Here is an 18871-nt window from a genome sequence, read left to right on the forward strand (position 1 = left end):
TTAAGTCATATCCACCTGGTTCACGTTCAATATCCTCTCAGTTCAGAATCACAAGCTGTCAGACCAACAAGTAGTGGTTCCTGCACAAGCCTGAGAGAGATCCTGTAACTGCCTTGGAAAACCAGCCCCACAAAAGAATGCCAGTCAGATCTTCTGTTAGCTAACAAGGTGACTTGAGCTCTCTGAATTGTTCCCTTATGCTATATTCTTTGTTTTTTAATCTCTAAAAAAACTAAAAAAAATTCAGGTAAATTTCTTCCTTTTTCGTTATGGTTTGAATTAGGGTTTTTGGTAACTTTTTTCCAAATTTTAGAGATGTTAAAGGTTCAGGCAAGTATAAAGAAGAAAATAAAAATTTCCTGTAATACTGCCCCATAAAATAATAATTATAAATATTTTAATGCTTTGCCTATTTGAGTTAGTTCATCATCATTAAATGCTCTTTTATTAAAAATGACTTTAGTGGCTAAATTCAAATCTAATGTACCAGAACTTATTTTAACTATTCCCTTTATTGTTGGACAGTTATTTCCTCTTTCCCATACTTTTAATGCCATCATTTTTGCATGAAAAATCTTTTATTTCTATTTGACATATATGTGATAGGCATTCTTCCATGCTTATTACAAGAGCTTAATAAAAGTTATTTCAATTTAAATGAACAAATTATTTCTTTTTGATAGATTCCAGGAAGGGAAATTATTGGGTCCTAAGATACGAACAATTTAAAATGCTTGTTATGTGGTCTGAAATTGCTTTCCAAAATTTATGCCATTACTATCAATCTGCACATAATTTAAAAAGGCAAACAAGCAGGAATTATATGTTTGGGGGAGAAATGTAAAACTGTATTTTAAATTTGTTTAATTTAGCTTTGATTTCATATTTGTTGGAGCCGTAAGATGAAGATTGAGTCATTTGATTTCATTTAAGGGTGTTTTAAATTCCTTGGTTTTCTGTTCTGAGTCTATGCTTTTTCTCTCTTTAAGTGTGTTTTCAGTCATATATATTTTCCTGCTAACAGTGTATTTTTCTCCTTCCTGTATGATTTGTGGTTTCATGACTGTCAATCATTTTTTCCCAGATGTTCTTTTTCTTAGTGTCTCATTGATTTCATGTGTGATGACGGTGTTACTCATTATCCAGTTCCTACACTTCCGTGTAATCTTCTACCCTCAATTTCACATCTTTGACTGATAATTTTATTTTGGGATCAGAAAAAAATATATACATATATATATGTATCTGTGATTTTTATATATTTGCTGTGTTCTCACCACTGTTATGGTCAATTTCAAGTAAGCCTTCCTGGGTGCTTCACATTAAAGTTCCTTTAATTGTGTCCATATGTCCCCACAATTGTATGTTATTACCACTAGATTTCTTTTCCATATACACTTACTTGCAGTAAATGTGTATAGCTCATTCTGTAGCTTATAGCTCATTCTTCAATATACTAGACTTCTCTAATATTTACAATAGTTATTTGCAGTTCCCATTAGCACTATTTTATTCTAATGTAGTTGGCCATTGGCATGTAAATTTTAAAGCTAATATAGCAAAAGTCAAATTATATACCTGAATTTAGTTGTTATTTGTGTATCCTGATTATAATATTATATAACACATCATCTCCAAAGACCTTTTAACGGGACTATTATCGCACACCTGGGCATTTTGATATTATTGTGTGGTATTCACTGTAGCTTTTGTAGTAACCTTGTAGTTTAAGCTGAATACATATCTTAATAGTTTACCTTAGGCCTTTTTTTTTTTTTTTTTTTTTTTTGAGACGGAATCTTGCTCTATTGCGCAGGCTGGAGTGCAGTGTTGCGATCTCGGCTCACTGCAATCTCCGCCTCCTGGGGTCAAGCAATTCTTCTGCTTCAGCCCCTTGAGTAGCTGGGATTACAGGCACCCACCACCATGCCCAGCTAATTTTTGTATTTTTAGTAGAGATGGGGTTTCACCATGTTGGCCAGGCTGGTCTCGAACTCCTGACTTCATGATTCACCCACCTCAGCCTCCCAAAGTGCGGGGATTACAGCTACGAGCCACTGCGTCTGACCTGCACTAATTTTTTAGTGTATCTTCTAAGCTTTTCACTCTTAGTTGAGGAAATACTACCTTTACATTTAAGTTTTAATTCTGAGCTCATTTCTTGCTTCTCCCCCTGCTTTATTCTAAGAACCTCTATCTTCTGTTCTCATTTTCTTAACCTTGTTTATTGTTTTCCTTTACAAGTCTGTGGCCTTCTACATGCCCAGCATTCAACTTGGGGCACTGGGATGAATGATGAACCCATGGCCCTTACCCACAGGGAGCTTACCTCACTTGAGTGGACACAGCACTTATCAGAATGATTGCCCTACAAGGTGAAATTATTATTTGGGGCCTTTGAAGGAAAGGTTGGGTTTCAGAGAAGAATGGGGAAGAATGCATGGGCAAAAAGAACAGCATGAGAGAAGGCAACCAGGTTAGTCTGGCTGGCAAAGCTTAGCTTGCCTTTAGGAGAGTAGAGGGGATACAGCTGAACCATGGGCTTTGTGCCAGGTCATATGAAGGCAGAGTTTAGACTCTGCTCTGTGGTGGTTTTGTGCAGGAAGGTGACATAAAGAAGGCCCTTTTCTGGCTCATAGAAATAAGTTTGAAGGGAAAATGTGAGAGAAGGAAGGAGCTCTAAGACTCAACTGTTCATTCATTAAATCAATCAATACTACCTGCCTGTCATGTGCCAGATACTATGCCAGGGACTCTAGGACCAGCAACAAGCAAGACATCATCATCCTGCTCTTATGGGGCTTAAGCTCCCATGTATGGTGGTGGTAGCAGCAGCTGTATGTGCAATATACACCTCATGGCACTTATATTCTAGCATTCAGGGACTGTGGTCAATGTGTAAACAAATGCTCAGTGCCCTAGTCAATTCCTGTGTCCTTAAAGGAATATTCCCTTTGTCCTTACAGGCTAGCCCAGTTGCTGCTATGACCCCTCTCCCCACTTTTTTTTTAGAATCCCTATTAAATTTTGAATTTGCCCATTGATACAGCTGGAAGATTCAGAGTTTCTGTTTGATAAATCCACTCTGGGACTTGACATACTGGAAGTAGCACTTTGAAATGACCAGACAAGGGAGGTAGCCTGTGGAACTATGTAGACAAAGCTCATTCTTTGGTCATAACTTGAAATCCGTTCACAACTTCTCAAGTTTGATCCCCAGGGGAGACACAGGCCCTAGCACAATTCTGACTGAGGTGCAGAAACTGGGAGAGCTCTTTCCAGGAAGCTTCCCTTTGTGTGCTGTCTGTGTTCACGGCTCTAACCAGTGATCTTGTTTCCCCCACCCCTCTCGCCAGGAATCTTACATCCTTTCTGCAGAACTTGGAGAAAAGTGTGAAGACATAGGCAAGAAGCTATTGTACTTGGAAGATCAACTTCACACAGCAATCCACAGTCATGATGAAGATCTCATTCATATCCTTTTCATCTTGCAGATTAAGCAAGACAAAGTTATTTTATAGAAGAAACTCTTTAAAAGGTAGTTATGCCTCAGAAGATGGCAACAAATAGATGCTGTCGTTATGTATAGTGCAGAGCACCTCAGATCTCTGAGATTATCAGGTATGAAACATTTTCTCTCTAGTTTTCAGTAAGCAATTCAGTATTTTTTTTTTCTTTTTTTTTTTTTTTTAGATGGAGTCTCGCTTTTGATGCCCAGGTTGGAGTGCAATGGTGTGATCTCAGCTCACTGCAACCTCCACCTCCTGGGTTCAAGCGATTCTCCTGCCTCAGCCTCCTGAGTAGCTGGGATTACAGGCACCCGCCAGCATGCCTAGCTAATTTTTTTGTATTTTTAGTAGAAACAGGGTTTCACCATGTTTGCCAGGCTGATCTAGAACTCCTGACCTCAAGTCATCCGCCCGCCTTGGCCTCCCAAAGTGCTGGGATTACAGGCTTGAGCCACCACATCCAGCCGCAGTTCAGTATTTTTAATTGCTAAACCCAACCACTAACAATTAAGTTCAGACATGCACACAAGGAAGCCAAAGCAAAATGCAGTTTCCAGTGGGTGTAAAGCTGGCTCTGTGTGGCCCTGGTGGAAGAAAACAGTTGACTGGCTCATTTTCCTATGAGCTTTTTCAATACCAAGTGTCCTAAATCCACCTCTGAGTTTCTTTATCTAGCAACTCTACCTAGTAAGGGGCAGTAGAGTAACAAAACAAACAGGACTTTGTATTATTTCCTTTCAACTTCTAACCATGTACACATGGTTGAACTGAATTTAGTCCTTTCTGGTTCCCAGTGATAGAATTTCTTGCACCAGACTTAACATCCTTGGTGTTAACCTATAAACACCTTCCTCAAAACTAGCTGCTAATGAGCAAGATGGCTTGAGAACATACTGGCTTAGGTATGCATCCGTATGAAGCACTCCATTCTATGTTGGTCTGTGGACACAGTTTGTCACTGGTTAGTTCTGCTGAGAGCAAACGAATGGGTACACAGTGGATGAAGGGATATGCAGCCCTATATCCTTTCAGTTATTTAATCACAAGTTGACACTTCTGTAGCCAAAAACACTTCCCTATTCATCTTTCTATTCAGTAGAATGTCTTTTATTAGATGCGTTTGTGGGAAATTTAGCTATTTTGGTCTTTGCTTGTCATTGCTGTCTTACTTTTTAGAATTCCAGTTTTTACCATACTTTATGGGCTGTGTGTGTGTGTGTGTGTGTGTGTGTGTGTGTAAGTAGCTTTGAATGGCCAAGGATTAATCTTAGTCACAAATACTCAGATCTGCGATTTAATGATAGATCCAATGCTATGCTTCCTTCCTTGCTATAACTTTATATTTTTGACCTTGTTTATTAAGCTGAGCAGAAAATTTATTCAACTTAATCAGCAACGATTTTCACATTGCTTTAGGTAAATTTTGAAAAGCAGATATTCTGTTCTTCATAATTTCCTGCCTCTTAAGAATCTTGTATTTAAGCTATTATCAGAAAGTTTCCCAAAGAAACATAGAAACATAGAATAAGGATGGCGTTTTTATTTATTCCATGTTCATGGGGTCACAGATCTTTGAGCATGTCTAAGGTGGTATGGCTCCCAGCAAATGGGCAGATGATGGGGCACAGAGGAGCAACCCACTGCAGAGAGTCCGTGGATATGAAGGAGTTCCCATTCCCCAGCCCAGCAAATGGGCAGTTCCTGAGTAGGACGTACCTCTGTCTTCAGGTAGCAGTTCTGAGGGCTGCAGTCAGGGTTCTGTGCTGGTCTCTTGTTGTGAAATTTTCTAAAAGGTTAGTTTGATTCTGGGGAATTGGATCGTATTTTTACTAGAGCTGGGAGGCAGCTGTAGTAAAGACCCCTGAGAATAAAAGGGGTTAAGCAGTGTTTAAACAAGATCCTTTTAGTTTTTCCACAGCTGATCCAAGCCAGATTTAGTAGCAGTGGGATCATGGATAAGTGATAATGCCTCTTTAAGCATTAGGGTTCCCATCTGTAACATCAGGATAACATACACCTCTAAGGTTTTTATGGGGGTTCAATAAGGCCATATTCACAATGTACGTTTAACGTAGCCATGGGTAAGTACATAATTTTAGGTAGAAAAGTGTTATCCAAGTCCATTTGTCTCACAGTTCTTAGTAAATTAGTCACAAGCTCCAAGAATATCCCATTTATGCACAAAAAGTTTCAAGGTACATTGATTCAACTATTTTGTAATAAACGCTTAAAGGAGTCAATCAGTAGCTCCACAATAGCTTAGATGGAAAGTCATTTAATTCTAATAAAATGTCTATAAATAGATAGGGATTATTATCCCTACTTGACAGTCGAAAAAAACAAGACTTGACAGTCAAAAAATAAGAACGACTTGGCTGGCACAAGGTCTTTTCTGATGACTAGCAGAACTTTCCAGCCACAAGCCCCATGGTCCTATTTGGCCCATCAGAAAGCAGCTATTGCCTATACGTAAATGGACAGGTCTGTTCCATGGAACACACAATTACTTTAAAATTTTAAGCTATAATAAAAGTATTTTACTGATGTTGTTTTTTGAGAATTTCGCTGATCTCTGCTATGATAAGCAGAGAAGCACTGGTTTAGGTACTGAAGTCAGCTCTCTCCCTCCCTCCAATAAAATCTACACCGCAATATGGATTTCAATCCAGACTTTTCTTCAAATTCCAGTCTTTTGTTCTGTCACTGATTGAGAATAAATACACAGAAGGTGTCTTTGAATTCATACAAAGAGGCACTTAAATTTGAGTGGAACATTACACCCTAAGATAGAAAGACATGTTTACATGGCTCTACGGAGGCTCCCCTCCAGAAACAAAAGCCGTTGTTTCAAATTAGAGCTTCTCTAGAGATTCAGAGAGGCTGCCAGAATCCTACAGCCAAACTCTGACTGGTTTATATTTCCATGTTTGATCAAAGATACAATGCTGAGTGTGGCTGAAAGAAACAGCTTGTTGTCAACGATACAGAAGGATTGCACAGTGAGTGCAGTATTTTGTTTGATTCCATTAAGCATGCTGCCAGAGCCTGCTGTGCATGTGAGGTAGAGGCTACCCAATTAATCTAAGTCCACATTGGAATGTGATTCATGTAAGCCCACATTGGACGTCCACGTCTGAAAGACTCAAGCCACAGATGCTACCATGGATGTTTATTCTTTGTGTGGAAAACACTTAGTTTTTGCATAAACCATATGTGTGCATAAGGACTATTAGTGTGGCATCAACAGAGGCTAGGGGTGGGCAGTGGGACTGAGTTTCCAAATAGCTCCTTGTGGCCTCCTGATTTAATATCCGTGTTATGGGCAGCCTACTGGGCGTCTCCTACTTTTATCAAGAAGACACTGATTGACAAATCCAAGGAGGGAGAGGAAACAGCCCGTGCCTCTTCATCATCCTGACAGGCTCACCAAATTACATGTAGCATGACCAAATAACAACACAAACCCATCAGCTACTGTGGCAGCGAGTGTCTGAAAACAGCCTGCACCATTAATTGGGAGAGCTGGCGGTGGAGAGGTGGCTACACCTAGTGCCTGAGAAGGGGACAGGAGGTGTGACTTCACAGCCAATCAAGCTGGGACTTCCAGGAGCATTAGCGTGAATCTCTAGTGCATTTTCACAGTCATCTGGGGTCCTAATTAGCAGTTATGTTTTGAAAAACTTTTTGATTGTGTGCGATGTCTCCTCCATGCTCAAAATATTGTAACCAAAAACCTTCCAAATTAAGGTGGATTTTTAAGCAGGAATTTTCTCATTTTCTTCCTCCTTCAATTTCTACGACACACTTTCAAAGGAAAAGAAGTACACTTGTGATATGTACCTTTTTGGCATATTTCAAAGCCCTCAGGGCAGCTCCGCCTGCCCCTCAGTCATAGACGAGGTAGAGACACTCTGGTTCTATTTGCGGTTGTATTTACATTCACGTCTGGGAAGCCCTTGTGGAATTCTATTTCGCTGCTTATTTGGAGTGCATGGTGCCCAATTGATTAGTTTTGGTGGGGCTCGATGGTGTGCTCTAAATACATCCAGGCTTGTGCGCAAACACCACCACTCTGTAGGACCCTGGTTTAGTTCAACTTTCAAATTTTTAGCTTGAACAGACAAAGGTAACAGGAATTACGGGAAATTGTCCTGCCTCCTTGGAGATGTTTTCCACTTCTAGAGCTGAGGGGCTGGAAGAGGGATCATGTGGATCATGGAGCTCCACTCATGTAGTTTATAGATTAAAAAATCCAGAGCCTGGCCGGGTGTGGTGGCTTACACCTTAATCCCAGCACTTTGGGAGGCTGAGATGGGTGGATTGCTTGAGACCAGGAGTTCGAGACCAGCCTAGGCAACATGGCAAAACCCTATCTCTATTAAAAATACAAAAATTAACTGGGCGTGATGGTGCACACCTGTAGTCCCAGGTACTCCAGAGACATGAAAATTGCTTGAACTCAGGAGGTGGAGGTCACAGTGAGCTGAGATTGCACACCACTACATTCCACCCTGGGCAACAAAGTAAGACACTGCCAAAGAAGGAGGGTGGGAAGGAAGGAAGGAAAGAAGGAGAGAAGAGGGAGAGAGAGAGAGAACAGGAGAGAAGGAAGGAAGGAAGGAAGGAAGGAAGGAAGGAAGGAAGGAAGGGAGGGAGGGAGGGAGGGAGGGAGGGAGGGAGGGAGGGAGGGGAAAGAAAGAAAAAGAAAGAAAAGAAAGGAAGAAAAAGAAAGAAAGAAAGAGAGAGAGAAGGGAGGGAGGGAGGGAAAGAGGGGAAAGGAAAGGAAAAGGAAAAGAGGAAAGAAAAGGGGAGGGAAGGGAGAGGGAAAGGAGAAGGACGGGAAGGGAGAAGAGACAAGGGAAAAGAGAAGGGAAGGGAAGGGAAAAGGGAAAGAATGGAAGGGAGAAAAAGGGAAGAAAAGAAGGAAAGGAAAGAAAGAAAGGAAAAGAAAGGAAAGAAAGAAAACCCAGAGCCTAAGATGGCAGTATCTAAAGCTTTGTGAGTGATGGGCTGGTGCAGATATAGTAGTCACAGTTCTTTCCTTAGGCTCTCACTTGGCTTTGAAGCGGGACAAGGAAGAGTTGGAGCCCCACAGTGAGTGGGGGAGGGCAAGGGTATAGACACAGCGCTGTCCTGCTTCTGGCTAAGCGCAAGGTGGGCTTGGCACAAGGTAGGCAACACAGAGTTTCCGTGTACAAGTATCAAATTCTTTGAATCAAGTCTTGGGTATAGTCAAGGTTTTCCTCTTTTCTCTTAAAAGACTGCGATCCTCATGGCTTTTCCATGAGGATCTCCAGTACTAAATTCTCCAGCACTATGGGCTGTAGTGGCTACCCAGGAAGGAATGGTGGTAAGAAGAAATAATGTAGCATAGGAGCAGCACTTTCAAAGGATAAGAGGGTCCCTTATCCGAAATGCTTGGGACTAGAAGTGTTTTGAAGTTCTGATTTTTTCAGATGGTGGAATATTTGCATTATACTTACTAGTTGAGCACACCAAATCCAAAAATCCAAACTCTGAAATGTTCCAATGAGCATTTCCTTTGAACATCACATCAGTGCTCAGAAGGTTTTGGATTTTGGAGCATTTCAAATTTTGGATTTGGGGATTTGGGATGCTCAACTTGTACTATTGTTTCTTTTTGAATCAAACTAGGTCAGATGAACCGAAGACCTAAATTTGATTAAGCCATTGAAATGCTCACTTAGACATTTCATTGACAGTAAGACACTCAATTGTTTTCTTATAAAAACAGAAGACTCCAGCTAAAGAATTCCAGAATCTTTTACAAATGGTGCCCCAAATCACAATATTGCCTTATCATCTATTCCTGAATGCAGGTGTCCTGCTGTCTTACTCCTTTGCTAACTGCAAACACAGACATTTTTAACAAGTTACATACTTACCTGCATGTGGATAGTCTATTCCAGGGAGGTAAAGAATGGGCTTGGGTTCCAAAGGTGTTTTAAAGATGTTAGGATGTTCATCCCTGTGATGTTGTTTTAAAGAATCTGCTAATTTCCTTAGATACCACAGGTACTTGGTGACATATCTGTTATGGGGGGCAGATACTTAGCAACTCAGGTCCCTAAGGCTCAGGCCTCATAAGAATTATTTTGCTTTTTTGAGGCCTATTCTTGCAGTTAGGTGCAGTTAGCACCTCTATTCTAGTTTTGGGATTTGCCTAAAATTTCAGTACTTTTGGAGTTTGCCTAAAATTTCAATTTGCCTAAAATTCCAATTGTTTTTCATTTCTTTGACAAAAATTAAGGTCAAGGTCAAGTGTCTCAATGGGCTTCAACTATGAGCTTATTGGATTAGTGATCAGAAAATCTGATTATAGCTACTACTTAGCCTTAAGATCTTGCTTAGATATATCAAATGAGATAGCTTATTTTTCTGTAAGTCAGTGAGAAAATGTTGCAAAATATTTTTTAAAAATATATGGTTCAATATGAATGCCAGACTTTTATCTATTTTCTACTTAACATCTTCTCTTGGCTAATAAGCTTGTCCAACTTATCCTGTCTAAAATCCAATTCCTTCCCTCCTCTACCAAAAACACCAAACGCTCATTCCTAGTCCTCTCTTTCTTAATAAAATACAGATGTGTTTTATGTTTTTCTAATTATTTGCTCAGATAAAAAATCAGGGAGTCCTTCTTGATGACTTTTCCATTTTCCATGTCCCACATCCAGTCTGTCACCATATGCTCTTGATTGTATCTGCAAAACACATCCAGAATCTAGCCACTTCTCCTACCTCCACTGCCACTACCCTGCTCAAGCCATGATTGTTTCTTGCCTGAACGATTGCAGTGGTCTCCTAACTGGTCACTCTCTGCTTCTGCCCTTACCCCCTTTAATCCATTTTCAATACAGCAGCCAAACTGACGATGTCACCCCTCTGCTCCAGGTCCTCCCACAGCTCCTCCCATCTCACTGTGAACACAGCACAGCTGGACATACTATCAACATGGCGCCTGTTTACTTTCTGCTGCTCTCGTAGGTATTTATGCCATCCATGATAGCAGTGACTTTGATTTACTCCTGTACTGCTGTGTCCATAACATTTGTTAACACACAGTAGAAACTCAGGAAACATTTGAATGTTTGAATGAGTGAAAGAAAGAATGAGGATCTCTCTCTGCACTTTCATTTCTCCCAACTGCTTAACAGGGAAATGTTTCCAGTGGTTTATTTTATAAACATATTGATTTAAATATGAAAGCAATGCATTTCCATTGTGAATATCACAGAAGTATGGAAAATAAAAAAGCTGTTTCCCTCCTAGTGCCTCTACTTGGAGATCACTACTTTGTCCTCCTGAAGCCCTTTTCTAGACCTATAAATGGCTTATCTCAATAGTCTTTGTTTGCAAAATTAGGATCATTCCATACAAATTATTCTAGAATGTCCTTTCCCCCACCCCATTGTGCATTTTTCCCTGGGCACTCTTCCATTTCAGTATATCCAAAATGCTTTGTAACTCACACTTTGTAAGGGATCATAGAGGCAGGTTGGTTAGAGAGAAGTACTTTGCAAATAAAATATGATTTTATTATTATTTTATTATTGTTATCCCCACAGGCTCATTAAATGCGGTTTCTAGGATTTCTGATGTCCAGCCCTGCTTTGACAGAGCCTAAGGTATTTGTTGCTTCTGTTATATTAGGAAATAAACTTTAAATCTCATGACGACTCACAAAAGACACTGTACTCTCACAAGGAAAAAATATTTCTTTGAACCCTAACCCTGTGAGGAAGGTACGAGATTCAGTATTTTACAAGTAGAATAATTAAGCATTCAATGATTTGCCAAGCTCACCACAGCTAGGAAGTTACCTCCTCAAATGCTGGTTTTCTGACACCTATCTGTGTTAGTAATTGTTGTATGAGGGGCTGATGTGTTACTTTAGTTATAGACTAACTTCATCTTTTGCTTTTGAAACTTCTCACTCCTTACTTTTAACCTTTTCAGTGTGCTCTGCCAGTGCCAGAAGTTTTATGAGTTTTTAAAGAAACATCACATTTTGATTCACGTTCTCTCTCTAAAAACCTTTGTCATCATTTAGCACATTACAAATAGCGGCATGTAGTCCCAGGCTACGTGTCAAAGGCAATTAAACCTCAGGAGTTTGTCAGGATTCATAAACTGCTTAAGCTCCGTGCCTGCTCTTCATAGATGCAGCATAACTTTGTGATTAAATTCCAGTTTGGTATTCAGTCTGGGACCACTTACGCTTTTGCTTGTGTGAAGTCGTATATGTTTTCACTAAAGATTAGCAGAGCTATGCAAGAAATGGAAGCAACCAAAGCCTCTTTAAAAAAAAAAAAAAAAAAGAAAGAAAAAGAAAGGCAAATATTGGATTCTTTCCTCCCTTGGGTCCCCTCCTACCCGCTTCCCATTTTCCTCAAGTTCAAATGCAAGGAGAGAACCCTAGTAGTAAATGCATGTAAATTACACAAATGATAGAGTCTGGTGAAGCTTCAAGAAGGTGAAAAACTGCCAGAACTTTTCAGGGTGGTTCAGCACATTTGCTTAGAAGAGATTCATTTGCATAATTCCCAGGATCCTCTGAAGTTCCTTGTTGAAAAAAGAAAGGAGGCCGGGCATGGTGGCTCATGCCTGTAATCCCAGCACTTTGGGAAGCCGAGGCAGGCAGATTGCCTGAAGTCAGGGATTCGAGACCAGTGTGGTCAACCTGGTGAAACCCCATTTCTACTAAAAATACAAAAATTAACATGGTGGCACACATCTATAATCACAGCTACTTGGGAGGCTGAGGCAGGAGAATCACTTGAACCCCGGAGACGGAGGTTGCAGTGAGCCGAGATCACACCATTGCACTCCAGCCTGGGCTACAAGTGCAAAACTCTGTCTCAAAAAAGAAAAAAAAAAAAAGAAAAAGAAAAAGAAAAGGAACGCTTTCCACAGTGGTTTGTAAGGGTGTCTTTTTCTCTTGTCGTTGCATTGACATTGCACTTTGGGAGAACCACATGGTAGTGTAGGTGGTCTGTAAACAGTCAGACTCCCTTTCCCAAAGCTCTCCATTCCCTCCATGTCTGATCTAGTACTATTGGAGTGGTCTGGCTTCATGTGATGACTTCAGCATATTTAGGTGGTGTCAACATATTTCTACTTTCCTCCTTGGTCCCTGTTGGATGAAAATGGATCAGTTTGCTTGTTAAACCCAACTCTCACCCTGCATTTGCCTTAGAGTTGTTCTGACTACAAGTAAAAAGGGAAAGGATGAACTGGATGATGTATGGACAGAAAAACCACTGTTGGTTAAACATTCCCCTGCTTGAACACCCAGACGAGAACCCGTTTCTTAAGAGAACTACAGCCTTATCTATTACTGTTTGCTAAGTTCTCTTTGATTGTTTTCTCCATGTGAGAAATAACTTTATAGGTTAGAAAATGAAGAGCCCGACAGCTTAAGAAAAAAAAAGAACCAACCAACCAAGCCAGAAAAAGCAAACTCTCTGTCCTTTGATGGACTCTATCTAGTCTTGAGTGCCCTTCCTAGGCCCTGGGAATATACTAACAGATAACAGCAGGTTAGACCTGGAGGGGTTTCAAAGTCATCATCCCAAGAGAAAACTAAGGCTTTAAACGGTTTGCATAGGGTGACAAGACTGGTTAATGGTGAACAGAGACCGTGTTAATAACTGAGTCTGGTCCAATATTCCTCTCCCGACTTATGTTGACCCCAAATCCTGTATTTCTCGAGGAGATTTTGATTTCAAGCATTCTACCCTTTCCACTGTCAAGAGTATTTGCATCTGACAGTTGCCCCGCCCCAACTTGGGGTTTAGCCGGAGTTATGGTCACACCAACTGCATATCATTGAGCATCTAAGTTGGCCATCTGTCTCGGCTAAGAGCTGACTCTTCCCTTTCCTTTTTAAGACCTGACTTGAGATAGTCAATACCTCAGGCATTGTAGAAATTGCAGTCATTTTAAAAGAAAAAGTATAAAATTTATATTAATATTTAATTCATACAATTTGAAAGAACTTGAAACTGCAATTAGATGGCAGTGCCCATCTGCTTCCAGTAGGCTCACATGCTCTTCGATCCCTTGGAGGCTGCAGAGGGCCACCATCACCTTCGAATGTGCTCCTTAACAACGTGCCCACAGTCTCTCAAGAGGGAGCTCCAGATGGTGAAGGAAACTCTGCAGGCCATGATCCTGCAGCTCCAGCCGGCAAAGGAGGTGGGGGAAAGAGAAGCTGCAGCTTCCTGCATGACAGCTGGTGTCCGGGAAGCACAAGCCTGAGGAGAGACGGGATGGGGGAGGGAGGTGGGCTGCCATGTCAACAGTTTGGACCCGGGGGGCTGCTATCCCCTCCCCCTGCATAGCTAATGTGCCTGAATTAATTATGGAGATACAGAGCCTTGAGGTCTTTCAGTGGAAAGGTGGCTCATGTTCATTCTCATGAGTCTGAAACTGAGGAGTCTGCAAATTGGAATATGGAGAGAGAGACGGATTTGCTGAATTTCCTTCCAAATGTCACTCAAAAATTTCTCTTCCATGTCATTCATGGGAATGTCTTACACAGGATTTGAGAATATTTTCATCTCAGCCCCCATTAGAGAGAAGTTGGGGTGAATTCTGGAAAAATGTCTCTTTTCCCTGTAGCATTTGTCTTCTGCTGCAACTAAAATATTTCCTGATTCAAGATTCTATAAAAAGGAAACCAAGCATAAGACTCTGTCATCATACCTGTTACACGTTCCTACAGGTGCACGATCTAAGAGAGCTAATTAACCTCAGAGTCTGGAATTAACAGCTTTTCACCTTACTTCTCCTGTGATCTAATATTATCTTAGAAAAATTAATATGCAACTTCCAAAAGATATTTTGGTAAGACAGCAGCCTCTCAGTGGTATGCCACCTTTCAATTTTCCTTTTGTGGCAATGATTGCACCTGAAGAAAGGATCCCTGAGAGTCTGTGTTTCATCAGGACATTCTGAAATTTACCCACAGTGAGGCTGTGGATGGATCAGGGGAAACCTGTATAAAATGTTTGAGCCTGTTCTGTTTTCCCATGGAACCTGTTTCACTCAATGCCAGGCAGTGCAGCATTTAGGAAAGCAGTGAAGTACTCAGTAAGGCAGTGCAGTACTCAGTAACACAATACAGTACTCAGGCAGTGCAGTACTCAGTAAGGCAGTGCAGTACTCAGTAACACAATACAGTACTCAGGCAGTGCAGTACTCAGTAAGGCAGTGCAGTACTCAGTAACACAATACAGTACTCAGGCAGTGCAGTACTCAGTAAGGCAGTGTAATAGTAATAGTGCAGTACTCAGTAACACAGTACAGTACTCAGGAATACAGTACAATACTCAGTAAGGCAGTGAAGTACTCAGTAATACAATACAGTACTCAGTTAGGCAGTGCAGTACTCAGGAATACAGTGCAGTACTCAGTAAGGCAGTGCAGTACTCAGTAATAGTGCAGTACTCAGTAACACAGTGCAGTACTCAGTAACAGTGCAGTACTCAGTAATACAGTACAATACTCAGTAAGGCAGTGAAGTACTCAGTAATACAATACAGTACTCAGGCAATGCAGTACTCAGTAAGGCAGTGAAGTACTCAGGAATACAGCGCAGTACTCAGTAAGGCAGTGCAATACTCAGTAATACAGTGCAGTACTCAGTAACACAGTGAAGTACTCAGTAATACAGTACAGTACTCAGTAAGGCAGTGCAGTACTCAGTAACGCAGTGCAGTACTCAGTAATATAGTACAGTACTCAGTAAGGCAGCACAGTACTCAGTAAGGCAGCGCAATACTCAGTAACACAGTGCAATGCTCAGTAAGGCAGTGCAGTGCTCAGTAAGGCAGTGGAGTGCTCAGTAACACAGTGTAGTACTCAGTAGGACAGCACAGAACTCAGTGACACAGGGCAATATATAGGCAGTTATATAGGCAATGTAGTACTTAGTAAATCAGTGCAGTACTCAAAAATGCAAGGGCATTTCAGGCTCCTGCTGGGCTGCTTCTTTGGCCCAGCTGGGACTCCTATTGAGACAGCTGCAAAACAGGCTGATTTCAATTAGGCAGCACTTTCCAAAGTGCACTGAGGAAGGTGGCCCCAAGAGATGCTCTCTAAACAAAGGAGTCCCCTCTCCGGTCAAGTACCTTTGAGAAATACACCATACCATAATATCTGCTTGAGAACCACAATGCGCATTAATATATTAGTCTGAGAGAGAACTTATAGTGAGTAAACTCACTTGATTTTATCTAACCTCAAACTTTCCAAGCTCAATGGACTGTGAATTTTTTTCATGTAACTCCTATTCATATCCCACAGATCTAGTATTGTACAGCACTGCATTCTCTGAGGAAGTCCAAGTCCAAACTCTGATTTACATCACTGTGGAAACCACACTCACAGTTTTGCAGAGTGTTGAGGTTAATAACTACCTGCCACAGATCGGTAAATTTAATCCAGTGGTGGTTCTGTCTGTGCTTCTGTTCTCATATATGTGATTAGGGACAGTGATGTTCCTGCCTTCACTAGGATCCATGGATATGAGGCCATTTTTGTTATTTCCTGAAGTCACACTGGCATTTCCAGAAGGCATCTGGTGCTTTGCTCAGCCTTCCATGCTGTGCCGCACTTCTGTCCTCAGTCAAGGAGATGGCCCTGCTGAAGCCAGCAATTGGCTGGGGTCCAGGAAACAAACCAAAAACACAATATGTGAATGTGCTGATTGTGTTCCCTATGGCTTCATCTTGAGCAAAATACACTCTACATATTTTAATAATAAGTATAATTAGCTTGTTCCTGGACTTCGTTTTTCAATGATGAACCAAATTCCTCAATTATTTATAATTGTGTCTAAAGAAAATTATGAACTGGTCGCATGGCACTTGGAGTCCTTGAATTAATTCCAGTGAAGCAAAACTTGGGAAGAGTCAGGATTGGCCACATTGCCAATAACAAATTCCTACTTCGACATATGTCTTTTTAAAAAGCCTCCCAGACACAAGACATCTTAACCGTCACTAGCGCAAGTATTTTGTATTATACAGACACCATCGTGAAATAATTCTGTGAGGTCATGATGTATTTGAAAATTCTGCAAGTTAATAACTGTCTTGAATTATTTGAACCCCAAATAAGGGTTCTTTGGTACCTCTAGTAGATAGTGGGTTCATTTCCCTGCTGCAAATTTTGAAGTATTTGGGCAGGTGAGTAATGTTTTAACCATGTGCTGTAACTCATCTGTTGTCTTGGCTTGGTCTTAGAGTGTCATTCAGAAAGCCTGCTAAGGGCCAGAGTGCTGCTTCTGGCTACACAACCTCCTCAGGACAACCCCACTGTCTTAAGCCACTGTGTCTTGACCCTGGGAGACACAGGATTTGTATCCTCAATCATACTATAGAGCAGTTTTTGTCAGGGGAACATAAAAATATCCAAGAGAAGTTAAGGCTTAGATTTAAAAGCAGCAAAACAACAACAATAAAAATTTATGTTGGAGATAGCCAAGACCATAAGCAAAAGCACATATTGAAAATGATGAGTTAGAATCTGATGTGACTGGGATGTGGTGTGGGAGAATGTGTGATATTATACTGTTTGCCTTGCTGGAATGCTGGCTTTCAAATGGTCACCCATTTTTCTTTCACTGGCCTGAGTTAGGACATGCTGTCTATCACAACAGTCCCAGTTCCATCCAACTTTCTGAAATCAATCAATCTTTCTTTCTTTCTTTCTTTCTTTCTTTCTTTCTTTCTTTCTTTCTTTCTTTCTTTCTTTCTTTCTTTCTTTCTCTCTCTCTCTCTTTCTTTCTTTCTCTTTCTTTTCTTTCTTTCTTTTTTTTGAGATGGAGTCTCGCTCTGTCACCCAGGTTGGAGTGCAGTGGCCCCGCAATCTCGGCTCACTGCAACCTCCACCTCCTGGATTCAAGCTATTCTCCTGCCTCAGCCTCCCAAGTAGCTGGGATTACAGGCGCTTGCCACCAGGCCCGGCTGATTTTTGTATTTATAGTAGAGATAGGGTTTCACCATGTTGGCCAGGAGGATCTCAAACTCCTGACCTCAGGCGATCCACCCACCTCGGCCTCTTAAAGTGCTGAGATTATAGGTGTGAGCCACTGCACCCGGCCAGCTTTCTGAAATTTCAAAACTGAATTGATCCTTCTCCAAATTAGTGTGTAATATTGGAAACTTATCTTTCCCTGCAGTAAGACTGGTTTCCCCCACCCCAGAAACATGTAAGGGTTGGTACCATGCTAAGCCCTTTATAGTCATATCCTGTAATGCCCATATCAACCTTATAAGGATGGTGTTTGTAGATGGTGCAGCTGAGCCTTAAGAGGGCTAATTCCCTTTTTCTAAGGCACAGAGCTGGTAAAATGGGGAGTAATAGTGAACCTAACAGTCACAGACAGGCAGCATGCTCTTAACTAGTGCTCTTCCTAAAATTCCTTTCATGTCCTTTTGAGATTTTGAGCCATGGAACTTAACTTGTTCACCTGGTGAAGAACACATGGCCACTGTGGAAATCTTGGCTAGGGAGTCAAAGAAACTGAGCCTGGGGCAAATGAGGCTTCCCACACTGCCAGGGGAGCCTCACTGTGAAGTCTAGGCTCAGACAGGCTTCAACAAACCTATTCACACCACCGTCATCCTAACCTAACCATTCCCCAGTCATCCCAGCAACAACCACTCACAGCCTGACACTGGGCAGATTTTCTTGAAGATCCTCAACCAATTGGTGTTTTTCAGAAGTGTTCCAGTATTATGAATTCTGTGTTGTGGAGAAAAGCAACCATGCATTTACTGGTCAAGGCCTTCTTGTATACGTAATTCAATACTTTTATTTTTAATATCCTCACCTTATCTGATCTTTGAATTTTGTCATATAATTTATTGCTTCATTAAGGTTACTTTTTGTTATACAAAATAAAAGCTGATATCCAAGCCATGGTGCACCTTGATGATTTTTTGTCCTTTGAAGTATGAATGATAGAAAAATGTATCAGGTTTATTCATCTCATCTTTCTGTTACAGGATGATTAATTGTACAATTACTTACATCACACAAAACATTTATAATAAAGCCATGCTTTAGAATTGCATATGTGTTTACTTCCAGATATCAGTAAATCAGAAAGTCATGAAATATTCTATTCCCAGACTCCTAGATTAAGGAAATTGAAAATAACATTACCACTAAGAGTTGGGAACATGACAAAGACACCCTTAATACCACTGAAAATATTTTACTGGAGATATTGGCTGATTTAGTTAGGCAATAAAAATATAGAAGGGTTACAATTTGGAAAAGAAAAAATAAAGCTTTAATATTCACAGATGATGTTATTGTAAGCT

At 40.8% G+C, this 18871-nt stretch overlaps 1 protein-coding gene across 2 annotated transcripts in view; it reads left to right on the forward strand.

Moving 5' to 3' along the window:
- DISC1 (DISC1 scaffold protein) overlaps window positions 1-13793 on the forward strand; it is a 394443-nt gene extending 380650 nt beyond the window's left edge. The window contains exons 12-13 of one of the 2 annotated variants that reach the window (XM_007989799.3): window positions 3357-3474; window positions 13654-13793. In XM_007989799.3, the coding sequence (XP_007987990.3) occupies window positions 3357-3474; window positions 13654-13793 (258 nt within the window). Of the gene's footprint in view, window positions 1-3356; window positions 4189-13653 lie in introns of those variants that run through there. The other variant, XM_073011848.1, reaches the window with a different exon arrangement.
- Window positions 13794-18871: the final 5078 nt, after the last annotated feature.

Source organism: Chlorocebus sabaeus, chromosome 25 (assembly GCF_047675955.1).
Source record: "Chlorocebus sabaeus isolate Y175 chromosome 25, mChlSab1.0.hap1, whole genome shotgun sequence".
Taxonomy (NCBI): Eukaryota; Metazoa; Chordata; class Mammalia; order Primates; family Cercopithecidae; genus Chlorocebus; species Chlorocebus sabaeus.